The sequence below is a fragment of the Kryptolebias marmoratus genome, linkage group LG20 (assembly GCF_001649575.2).
Source record: "Kryptolebias marmoratus isolate JLee-2015 linkage group LG20, ASM164957v2, whole genome shotgun sequence".
NCBI lineage: Eukaryota > Metazoa > Chordata > Actinopteri > Cyprinodontiformes > Rivulidae > Kryptolebias > Kryptolebias marmoratus.
Genome location: NC_051449.1, coordinates 624,449 through 637,087, shown reverse-complemented (window position 1 = coordinate 637,087; position 12,639 = coordinate 624,449). Strand labels below are relative to the sequence as shown.

The 12,639-nt window shown below is 46.0% G+C and overlaps 1 protein-coding gene across 3 annotated transcripts in view; it reads right to left on the bottom strand.

Moving 5' to 3' along the window:
- Nucleotides 1-6,236, bottom strand: part of adcy8 (adenylate cyclase 8 (brain)) — an 87,117-nt gene extending 80,881 nt beyond the window's left edge. For all 3 annotated transcript variants that reach the window (XM_017433578.2, XM_025009937.2, XM_017433579.2), the window contains exon 1: nt 4,642-6,236. In XM_017433578.2, coding sequence (XP_017289067.1) covers nt 4,642-5,643 — 1,002 coding nt within the window. In that variant the 5' untranslated portion in view covers nt 5,644-6,236. The remainder of the gene's footprint in view (nt 1-4,641) is intronic.
- Between the last annotated feature and the right edge of the window lie 6,403 nt (nt 6,237-12,639).

Sequence of the window (12,639 nt, the reverse complement as noted above, 5' to 3'; positions counted from 1 at the left end):
CTTATGGCTAAATTAGGGTTAGAGTGCAGGTTTTTGATGTTTGTCTCTTTCTTACTGTTTATTCAATGTCACATGCTGTTTTTATTTTGTTTTTTAATCATGTAAAGCACCTTGAAATGCCTTGCTGCTGAAATGTGCTATACAAATAAAATTTGATTGATGATTGATTGATATTTTTCAGACATTTAAATGAAATCAAAATAGATCAAAATAATCTACCTATCTATTTATGTAAATGAAAAAGATCCTATTTTCTGTATAAAAGGTGCAAATATCTGATATCAGGTGTGAAGCTATAAATCAGCCAGTGATTTGGGAAAAACCAACATGTTGGACTTTATCAGAGAAAAGGTTTGACTTTGAGTTTGAGTTCCCTGTTTGTGTTAATTTAATCTGCCCTGGAAAAAGAAGCAAATGCCTCTGAAAGAAGGAACAGCAGACATCCTTCTGAAACGGGCTCCTCTCCTCAGGGCTCGTTAAAGGCAAAGATGGAAAACACGACGAGTCTCCGGATGAAATCCACACTCGGCTCTTTCAGATTTTTTCCTCCTCTATCTCGTCGGCGCAGCCAGTGAGCTGCGTTTGACCTTGAGAGAGGAAACTGCAGCGAGCCTGAAGAGCAGCTAATCACTCTGCTCAAACCGTGTGTGTGTGTGTGTGTGTGTGTGTGTGTGAGGAAAACACTGTTATTAACAGCTTTATGATGCTCTTAGCTTCGCTGGCCAAACATCACACATTATCATTCACACACACCGAGCAGAACAAGCTCATCTGTTCCCGGGGATTTGACAGTAACAAGGAGGCTGAGGATGGGATTATTCTCATTCTGAAAGGACGATTATTTGGTGCTGAAAGGAATAAATTACTGAATGAGCACAGAGAAGGTGTGGCCAGCAGAAAGGCTGTAAAGAGACGGAGGCAGATCGATGGTTTCTCTCACACTGACAGGAAGAGTCGCGCTCAGGCGTTAAGGAAGATGAAGACGGAGGAGGGAGGGGAGTCCAGGAATGAGACGTGTTTCTGTTTCTGCTGCCTTTTTAAAGCACACACCGCGTCAGTCGTAGATAAACCCGAGCATCAGAACCAGAACCAAACACACGCCTCGCATCGCTGCTGTTTGCAGATTCTGTCGCTGTTTTCTGCCTCTGACCTTCAGCTTCACAGACAGGTGTGAAGCTCCTTAATCTCAAGTTCAAGTATCTGAATGAAGCCAGGACGGACTGATGGACGGACTGACGGACTGATGGACCGGGGCTACACGCACCAGCCATTTTATTAGTTCAACTGAGGCGACAGGTCCTACAAGGAACATGAGACAAGAAGAGACACAGCCACCAGCACTCAGTCCAATCAGAACCTTTGGGATGTGGTGGGACAGGAGGCTCAGCTGATGTCAGATAGGAGCAGAACCTGCAGACTTCACACCAACCTGATCCTTACAGCAGGAGTCTCCAGTCCTGGTCCTCAGGGCCTCCATCCTGCAGGTTTTAACTGTTTCTCTGCTCCAACACCTGATCTGAATCAGTGGGTGATTAACAGGCTTCTGCAGGACATGAAGAGGTGATTTAACCTCTAAATCAGGTGTGTTGGAGCAGAGAAACAAGGAAAACCTGCAGGATGGAGGCCCTGAGGACCAGGACTGGAGACCCCTGCCTTACAGTAAGAAACACAAACGAGGACTTATCTCGAACAGGTGGAAGCTGGAAGCAGTCTCCTACACATCCCGTCACGCAGGCAGGGACCTGTCAGCATCAGCAATCTGAATGTTTTCCTCCCAACATTTAGTTCATTGATGTCTCCTCTGAAACACGTCTGCATGAACACCAAACACCAAACCTTCAGTCAAAGTTTTCCCCTCTGATCGACTTCTTCATCATTTTCTTAGCAAAATCACAAGTTGCAACAAGAAAAAATGCATTCTTTGTAAAAATATGGATTTAGGATTTTAAATATCTCACAAGGAAACCAATAAACTTTATTCCTAAAGAAGCATAAGGGATGTAAGATTATAATCCGGGGCTGAAGAAGCGCAGATGTTTGCAGCTGAATATCTGCACGTCTGAGGAGAACTGCAGTTACAGTTTGTCATTTCTGGAGGATTGATTTTGTTTTCTCAGGACAAATAAACTGTTTGTATTTCTCTGCACCATCTGAGCACAAGCTGCTCGTTGAGTTTTCTGAGTAAAACCCTGAAAAGACAAAAAACAAAAACACCAACAGTCTGAACGCTGAGTCAGCATCACTGTTGTTCTCCTGCTTTTCATTTACGTCCAACAACTTCTGCATACGCTGAGCTGTTTTAGCTGTTTGAGCATCAAAACCTTCGACTCGTTCAGTTGATGGTCTCTTCGGTTCTTTCAGAGACTTTCTTCTCTTTGTAGTTTTGTCTTTTAGCTACTTTTAGCTACCCTTCTGCTGCTTTAGCCAGCCTTTTGCTACTTCTAGGCAGTATTTTACTGCTTTTAGCTTTTAGCTACTTTTGGCCTTCAGCTAGCATTTTGCTCCTTCAGTTTCTGCAGCTGTTGCTCTGCTTCTGTTAGCTTTTAGCCACACAGAAGGTCGTATTTTACTAGTTTAATGTCCTTTAATGTTCAGTTCCTCTGACATCCAGACGTTTTAACACAAAGTAAACAACCGTCTCACAACACAAACAGATTTATCAGTAATAGGTTGATTAGTAATCGATAATCAATAATAGATAATAATAGTTCTCAGTTTGTTGCTCAAACTGCTGAAGTTGCTTCAGGAAACATGTTGCTTTTATATAACACAGTATCAGACTCAATATTTCATGTCCTCTACATAACGTGAAATGGAAAAGCTTTTATCGGCGAATCAAAGGTTTTATAGATTAGTTCTGAAACGCTTGACTCCGCGACCAGCAGCCACTTTAAAGCTGTTGACCTCTGACCTTTGGGAGGAAAGGTTCTGTGGCTGCTTACAGTTGGTGTGACGCTGGGAAATCCCCCCTGAGCGACGTCAGACTGAGGCATGATGGGATGCAGTCTGACAGTGGTGAAAGTTTCACTGCATCGATGCATCGACCCGTCAGGAGGTTCTGGACTTTCCTGTTCGTCTCTGAGCTGCGGGAGGCGGAGCTGCGTCCACAGATGCACCGAAAATAAGTCATGACTCAAGAGTTACGGGACTGCTCCGTCTGCTCTGAAACAAAAGGCTTCCATCTGCAAAAACATCCTCAAACAAACCATCAAAATGAAACAAATAACTTCCTGTAAAACTCTGAAACGGTCCTAAACTGTAGAGATGGGACAAAATACTGCCGATCTGATTCATCATCTTTTTAATGCAACCTCAAATATTACATTAAATCAGGCATTTAAAGCGGATTTTCCTTCTTTTGGCACATTTTTAGTCCTCCAACAAAAAGCAGAAACAGTTCCCCATAAACTCACCAAATCTTCAAATAAATTGAAATTAATTTAGAACATGCATCTGTTGTTAAATGATTTTCTTCTCTCCTCTCTGATCTCTTTGTGTTTCAGCTGCAGGAGGAGACGACTTCTGTCTGATTATAAAACATTTTACTGACGCTGATATTACTGTTCATTCCCACAGTGTCAACAAATCCATTCATCTTAAACTCTGTTTACGTTTTTTTATTATTCGGTTCTGATCCTCTGGATCCACATCAGTTATGAAGTAATAAAAGGCAGAAATCTATATTTATATCTACTTTTATAAAAAAAATATATATATATGCCCAGAAGAAGAAGTGTTTTATTTTTCTGTCCTCAGTTTGGTCTCAAAAACTTAAAAAAAATCAGATTTTATTAAATTCAGTCAATTAAAAAGTCTATTTTTTTTATAAAAGGAAGAAAAGTTTCTATAATTCACCAGTAGGGGGCGCAGAACCTGTCTGTCATTGGTACATTTCCTGCTGTCAGTGTGTGTGTGTGTGTGTGTGTGTGTGTGTGTGTGTGTGTGTGTGTGTGTGTGTGTGTGGACAGCTCCTGGTGCTGAAACCTCAGCAGAAAAAGGCTGCCGACCCAAACAAACTGTCATATTTTATTACCCAGAAACCAAAGCAGGGCGGAGACGAAACGTTTAGATTTAATGTCAGGAATTCAGGATATGTCTGTGAGGAAAACTACAAACCACACAAAACAACACTTATTTCTTCCAGATTCAATAAAGACTCCTTCAGTTTCAGCAAATAGTTCAAACTTTAAATCCTGTTTTTGTCCCAGAAAGAGCTCCTCAGGGTAAAAAACTCGTTTTATCACGAGGCTAAAATGAAAAATATGATTCTGTTCGAGGACCAAACTCGAAAAATTTATTTGAAAAAAAAATTAAATGGTTTCAGATTAATTTGTTTGTTAGAGCCATGGAAACTCTCAGACTGAGTAAAGTTGTTTTTGAAGGCAGATGGTGAAATTTCTGCTCCAACTGAAACAGGTTTAGAATAAAAGAGGAGTCAGCAGAGAGACTGAGGTTCCGTACAGATGCTGCTGTCAAAATGTACAAAATGATATCAACCAGCCTAAAAACACGGTACCAACTGGGTTCGTGTCCGTGCACCCCCCCTAAAACCGCCACTGGCGAGGAAGGAGAGGATTCAGGTGGACGGAAGCGGAGGAGACAAAGAGACAAAGAGACAAAGGGGAGAAGAGGAGGCCTGACCTGGTTGGTGAAGAGCTGCGCGCTCTCAGAGACCAGCAGCTGGACCAGGACGTGCAGTCCGGACGTGAAGAGGCCGGCCAGGATGGCCCAGGTGAGCGGCAGCGGCAGCATGCTGTAGGTGGCGAACAGCGTGAAGAGGACGTACCCCACCCCGTCCCCCAGCAGCCCGTAGCCCAGCCCGGCCGCCAGGATCTGCGTGGCCATGGCCACCCAGGTCACCACGCCGCTGTACTGCAGGTAGCTGTGCGACGTGGTGTCCTTCCGGACCACCACTAAGGCACAAATCACCACCTCGATGCCCGTGAAGAAGCCCAGCAGGGTCCCCTTGATGGGGTCCATGGGGGAGGAGGCCAGGGTGAGGTGCAGCACCAGCAGGGTGAGCTTCGTCACCACGTCCAGGATGTTCATCACCACCACGGATTTCCGCCTCTGGCCCAGGAAGTAGCGCTGGTACAGCCGCTCCAGGTCCCGGGACTTGAAGGCGTTCCTCAGGGTGGGGAAGATGACCCCCCGGTACGTGTACCCCCAGTTCAGGAAGAAGTCCGAGTTGCTGGGCGCGCAGTCCAGCTGCAGGAAGCCCAGGTCGCTGCTCGCGCGCTCCGGGAACACCTTGGTTCCGCCGTTGTTGTGCCGGTCCCCCACCGACGTCCGGCCCGCGGACTGCTTCCGCGCGCCCTGGATAGGGTCGAAGGGGTCGTCTTTGAGCCCCCCTCCTCCGCCCTGCTCGTGGATGAAGCGCTGCTCGGTGATGTGGCGCACGGCGGTCTGCCACAGCAGCCGTTTGGGGCGCGCGCTGCCGCTGCTGGTGCTGTTGTTGCTGCTGCTGGGGGTCTTGTTGATGGTGTACAGATCCTCGCTCGCGCTGGAGCAGCGGACCTCGGACAGCTCCATCCCCGCCCCCCCTGCTGCGGGTTCTGCTCTGAGCGCTCGGTTCGGTTCGCGGTCCCCCTCCCTTCCTGTCGGATCAGTGGGTTTGGGAAGGCGACGTCCTCTCGTGCGCATCGAACCGAGGGCGCGCGCTTTTTTCTCGGGTTGTGGCGAGAATGGCACGAGACGATGCGCGGCTGGAGGTCATGGTCCGGATCCCAGACGGAGACAGAATCCTAAATGAGAGGAAAAACGGGTCCCGGATCAGCCGTCATGCTGAGGGTGCAGATGTTCCAGGCAGCAGCGCGCGCCGGGGAACCAGGCGGAGGTCCGGGTGGGAGTGGGGGGTGGGGGGTGGGGGGGCAGATAGAACCCCCCAATCCGCTCCGTGCGTCGCAGGACCCGCAGGATCTCTGACGGCTGCAAGCGGGCAGCAGAATCCAGGAAAGAAATGAAAGAAATAATCCAGATAATCCAGAATTCGGTCTCACAGCAGAGAAAATGTCAGAACCGCGTCGTTGCGCATCCGGATCCGGGATCAACGTCGAGCGCGCGGAGCCATGTCTCCATCCACGCCGAGCTCTCGCGCTCGGATGCAACACCTGTCCGTGTGGCGGGAAACAAAAAGGCGTCAGAACGCTGCCTCCTTTCCTCCTTCAGTCCCGTGCGTCTCCGAGCTGCGCGCGAGGATCCGCCGCTCCGCGTGAGTCCTCCCGGTTTCCCCTCTCCTCCTATTCCTCCCCCTCCTCCTCCTCCTCCTCCTCCTCCTCCTCGGTGGGTTCAGGCCGAGCAGCAGCAGCAGCCGCGTGGAGCTGAGCTGAGCCCGGCTGGTCAGCGGAGGCTCGGCGGCGCGAGCGGTTTGACGTCACCTCTGAATGTCTGCGCGTGTTTGTGTGCTCCCTCTCTCCCCCCTCTTCTTCCTCACCGCCTGTGTCATCCCACGCTCTTCATCTCATCCTTTTGTCTTCCTCCCCTCCTCATCTCACTCCTGATTTTCTCTTTTTTTTCTTCACATTTGGCTCAAACTGAAGCGTCTTACCTCAGATCAGGTTCTCCTTGTTTTCTTCAACATTTTGTTTAAAATGCGCTTTTTATTCTCATTATTATGTTACATAACATCACTGACAGGTGGAGTTCACACAATAAGATGCATCCTTCCTCCTAAACTAAGGCAGAGCTCTGAGATGAGAAGGGAATAACAGTGTTTAACTGGTTATTTAAAGAGCTGACTTCAGTTTCTGCCTGTAGAATCAAGAAACATGACCAGCAAAATGACTCCAAGAGCTCATCAACGACTCAACCAGGAGGTCCCAGAGAACCCAGAACGACCTCACCTGCATCAGCCAAGGTCAGAGTTCACAGTTCAACAAGAGGAAAGAGACAAAAATGGCCTCCAGAGAGCTCTAAACCCATCTCTGAGCAAAGACAGAAGACATTCTGTGGGCCGATGAGACATCCTGTTACATCGAAAACTAACCCGTATCATACCAGTCCAACACAGGGGTGGTAGTGTGATGGTTGGGGGGGTAACTGCTGATCAGGACCTGGATGGCCTGCAGGAAATGATGGAACCATGAAGTCTGAGCTTCCGGAGAATCCTGAAGGATTCATCCGTTCTCTGCTGCGTATCTCATGGAGGCAGCAGGTCCAGGAGGGAAACCCAGACCTGCCTCTCCAGCTCCTCCTGGGGGATCCTGAGGGGTTCCCAGAACCAAAAGAAAAGAGGGGATCCCTGCAGAGAGTTCTGGGTCTGCTCCAGGGTCCTGTCTCTGTGGAATGTGTCCAGCCGGTTCCACAAACAGGAGCTCAAACCCCTCCCCCATGTTAAGGTCCTGCTTCCCTGAGACCCCCAATAAATGTATATTTATAAACCAACTGTGTTCTGACATCCAGGCTGCAGTAAAACTCACCACAGTTTTAATCCGAACATCTTCTGAAGCCCTGCTCTGATCTGTGACTCATGGCTGCAGCATCATTTCTCCTCTCTAAATGTTTGTAATTAGACTTTGTTTCTGCAGCTAGCCTGAAACACCCTGAGCTAACTAAGATGTAAATAAAATTCAGAGTGATGGAGCTTAAGAATGACTCTAATCTGAGGCTCGCAGGCTTTCGCATGTTAATCACAGCAAACAGTAAACTCCGAAATAATCAGGAGGAGAAAATCCCCAGAGATGTTTTCAACAATCAGATCTCCACTCCTGCCACAGGAATGTTGGTTAAAGTCAAATTCATTCCAATTAATTCATCAAGTTGCCCCGACACACAGACAGAAAACTGGAGAGGAGCTGAGGAAACACCCCCCCTGCTGTGAGACGGAGTCTTGTCCCAGTTTTCCTTATCCGTGAGAAGCAGAGCCGAGGCCTGTCGGAGCTCGCTGGACTTGGATTAGATGGGCTGAAACGTCCAGGATCTGTTGGAGTTGGGCTCCAGGCAGAAGGGAGCGGCGCCTCGTTGATATTCAGGCTATTTTTACCTCCTTTCTTCTCGCCGTATCTCCACAGAAGCTCTTGGTTCTGCTGAATCCCGGGAGGAATGGAGAATTACAGAAATCCCTCCCCAAACCGAGTCGGCTCTTATCCAGCGTGGCCTTCACTCGTCCCTAAAAGTGGGACATCAGGACAGATGGGGGGCGAAATACTGGGAATGTGAAGAAAATGTGTTAAAACCAAAACTCTGAAGCCGTGAAGTTTCTGCTCAACATAAAATCCTTTTAATACGATCAGTTACTGACAGGAAGATTGATCCCAGTGTGGGATTAGCTTCATAATTAGAGAACATCAATTAACACCAAGGGAATAATCAGGTAAATATTAATAAGAAGCTGAAATTAAAAATGGAGAAACAGACTGTTCATATTTATTAATAGGATTATTTCAAAGAATAGAAACATAAGCAGGGTTCAGATATAAGACTAACCAGAAATGTGATCATAAAGGGCCATAAAAGTATTTATTTATCTAGTTTATTACATTACCTTGTGTTTGTGAGTGATGTTGTCCACACTACAGGACGAGCAGAATCTGGGCGCAGGTTGGACACTGAGGACGTCTGTAGGACGACTCTGAGGACCCCCTGACTCTGATCTGGTCCTCTGGTGGTCCGGATGAAGCCACAACGCTCCTCCTGGATAAAAGATTGCTCAAGTTTGTAATAAATTACTAAAAATAAAAGTAAAAACCAGAAAATATTACTTCACTGTCGGATAAATCTGAAGTTCCTTTAGCATCCAATCAAATGTTTTGCTTCAGTGAGCCATCCCGGACAGCCCCCCACATGATTCAGGTCCAACAGGTCAGAGGTTTCATTGAACTACTTGATGAAAATGTCTTCTGTTAACTTTGGAAGTTCCTGCTTTTGATTTAAAAGCCATCCTTAGTGGAAACCCCTCATCTATTCCTGCTTCTGTCTCATTATTTCTGCCTTTATTATCTGAATCATCAGTCAGAGCGGCGCCTCGCTCACAAATGAAGTCATTCTGCTCCGACCTGCTAATTTCAGCGTGTCAGCCGCTGAAGGATCCGCGGGGTCACCTGTGAGCGCTCAGCACTTCAGGTTTCAGAGACGAGAAGACAGAAAGACGAGGCTCGATGCCCACGTCTTAATGTCCCTGATTTCTGAGCTCGTTCAGAAACCAGGGACAGGTGTGTCTGTTCCCCGAACCGTCACCTGACGGCGGGACAGAACCGGAGGGTCCGGACCTGTCTGGACCTGTCCTGTAGTACCGGAGGGAGCATCGAGGAGTTTGTCTCTGTTATCTCCTGATGCCTTAAAGGCGGGTGATCATGTAAGAGTCCGAGTGTTTGTGGCTGTAACTGTAAAAACATCTTTAACAGATATCAGGTTATGTATGAGTCATGCTGTTTGTATTTAAAAACACTCTTCGGATCCCTAAAAAACGTCAGTTTTAGCTTTTAGCTCCTGTTCTGCTGCTTTTTAGATAATGTTAGCCTTCAGCTGCTGGTTTGCCTATTTTAGCTTTTACCTAAAGCTTTCAGCCACTGTTCTGATCATTTTAGCTTTTAATTACTGTTTTAGCTATAGACTTTATTAACTTATCGGATCGTTTTTGCAGAAAACGTGTTTTTTGGTCGTAGACGTGATTCTGAAGCTCCTCTGAGTCGTGGTAAATAAATCTGACCTTTGACCTCCTCGGACCAGGTTGGGACCCGTCACGCGGCTCGGCTCCACGAACCACGAATAACCAAAACCCAAACTGCTGCGATGATTCACAGCTAAAAGTTCGTCTGTCAGACGCTGCTCAGCATTCAGAGCCACATCCAACAAAACTGACTCAGACACTAATTAACTCGTTATTGTGGCGATAAAACAGCTGCTGGTGACTCGGCCCAATTATCATCTTTATAAACTGAGATTTAGAAAACATTGAATTATGGTTTTTATGTCTAGCCTCTATTCTTTAAAGAGAAAATACAAAAAATCCTTGAGTTCATAAACTATAAACAATAAAACTGATGAAACTATCAGACCGCGGATACAGAGTGAAACTTACAGAAGAAGCTGAAACTGAGACGTTAACCAGCAGCTAAAATCTCAAAAGCACCAAAAGAATATGAGCTAAAAGCTAAAGTAGCAGCAGGTTAGCTAAAAGTATCAAAGGCTAACTGTAAGAAATAAGTAATAAAAGGTTAACTAAAAGCTAAAACTAGCAGAAGAAGAAAAACACTGAAGCAGATTTAAAGAGAACAACGTTTTTAAAGGAATTAAAGAAACCTGCATGAATTTCTATGGAGATAATATTTATAAATAAAGTTAATAAACTGAAAAGTATAAAAGTTAAATGTCTGCTGAACGAGCCGAACAACAGCTAAAACATCTCAACGTCTCCTGACTCTGCAGCAGGGCTTTTAAAGATGAAACTTTTCTGTTTTTACTCTGATTTTCTTCCATAAAAAGTCCCTTTTTTGACCTGAACCTTTTCCTTTTTTCCTCGGCTCGTTTAAATGAGTCCAGATGTAGTTAAAGCTGTTTTCCATTAAAGCTTTTTGTTGTTTTTTGGGAACTCGTCTGTTTGCAGCTTTTAGAAGGTGCTCTGTGGATTATCAAGAGTAATCAAAAGCTATTTCTAGAAGCACAATTGCTGTTTTTTTTTATTTAAGTGTCCCTCTGCTCTGAGCACTCAATCACTAAATCAAATCAATATGCAGAAAGCTTTAAATCACGGTTCACTGAATATAATCAGTTTGTGCAAAATTCTTCCTTTATGCAAGCTGCTTGTTTGGGTTTTTTTTTTTATTCTTATTCTTTTGTATCTGCTGATCTAAGTGCAGTTTGCAAATCTTAGTTCTTGCAAGATATTTCAGCTCCGTTTGTCTAAAGCTGTGGAAAAAACCTGGAGTTAAGACAGCAATGCAGGATGCTCAGTCACCTTTCTCTGGTTAAATAAAGGTTAATAATTACACAGAAGACCTGCAGGCTGAAGACTGAGAGTGCAACCAAACAGGCTTTTATTGAGGTGAATAATCATGAAGTGTGAGGAAAGTTAATCTGCAAACTGAGTCTCCTGGTTCCTCGGAGGAACAATCGGAGGTTTGGTTTGATTCGGGGGAAACGTGACAGCAGGAGCTGGGTTTGTTGGACGTGAGCGATGGAACCTGAATTTAATTCCTCTTTATAACTGTGTTATCTGGTTGCAGACCTCCGAAAGAATCATGTTAATCTCGGCATCTGTTGGTCGGACTCCGCGCTGCCGCTGACGTTATCGGGCCGGATCAGCTGTTCCACGGCTCAGACATCCTGAGACATCATCGTGTGACTGTGGTTCTGCTTGGGCCCCTCTTCCATGTAGACCGCACCAAGGAAGGCCTTAATGACCCTTAGGAGGGAGGGGAGGGAGACTGATCTGCAGCTCAGGTCACAAAAATGAAGCAACTTTAATGGCTTGGAACTTGCTCACATGAGGAGCAGAACCATTTTAATTAAAGTCCTAACATTCCTGGAAGGAATGGATCACATCTCAGACAACCTCACACCATCGAGGCATGTGATGGAGATGACTCTCAGCTACTACCACTCCAGTTTTAGCTCTTTGGTGCCCGAGTCGGTGCTTTAGAACCATTAAAAAAGACTCCAAACTAAAACAGTAAAAATCCACCTCAGCTGCAAAGATCCTCTCACTCTCTGCCACTTTATCTGTTGCCATGGTAACAGGGTGTATGCATGACGTCACCGCCTGCAGGGAGGAGCTTCGGAGGCTGAAGCACAGCAGAGAGGGAGCCGGGCTTAAGCTCAATACAAGAAATCCTTTTTCTTCAGCTGCGAGACTTTTTTAAAGATTAGGTTGAGTTTATCTAAAAACACAAATTCCAATGAGATTTGAACAGAATAGTGAATACTGTGTGTGTGTGTGTGTGTGTGTGTGTGTGTGTCAGTCGTAGACATCACTTTGACTCCTGCTCCACATCATCCTGCTCCAGGTGGTGACAGGATGCAGAGTCTCTGGATGTGGAGCAGATTTTATCCAGTTTATCTGACAGATCAGAAGCAAGCGAGGAAATGAGAGAAGCTGCAGAAGTCTCACACACACACACACACACACACACTCCAGGTATCCTCCTGCCACACTAACCTGCTCCTCTCATGCCAGCAGGGATGACTCACCTGTGTCTGTACTGTACCTCAGAGTCAGCTGAGAACACGATTCTCCGTTCCTGCAGAAGGTTCATCAGGAACCGAAACCTGGAACGCCACGGGAACGAAAAGGTCAGGAACAGGAAGGAAGCTGGACGTTGGTGATGTCTCACATGATCTGTCAGAGCTCAGAGTCTGTGGTGAGAATGACTCTCAGCTACTACTCAGTCTGTAAACCAGGAAGACAAACTGTTCCTGCAGCCATATTGGATTTAAAGGTCATGGATGGTCAGGATTCTCCTGCAGGGGTGTTCCATCTGATTTTTATCATTTGTAATTCAGTTTTCCTACTAATGAGTTAAAAAAATGGACTTTTAAACTTCAGCTCTTAAAGTTTAAATCACAGACCTCCCGTCTCGGCAGAGATGAAGAGAAACTTTTATTCCCACAACAGCTCGTCCTTCATTTCCACCGTCAGGAACGTTCCTGCTGCATCTGCTCAGCAGGAAGCTTGTTTGGGAATAAAATATGTTCCTATAATAA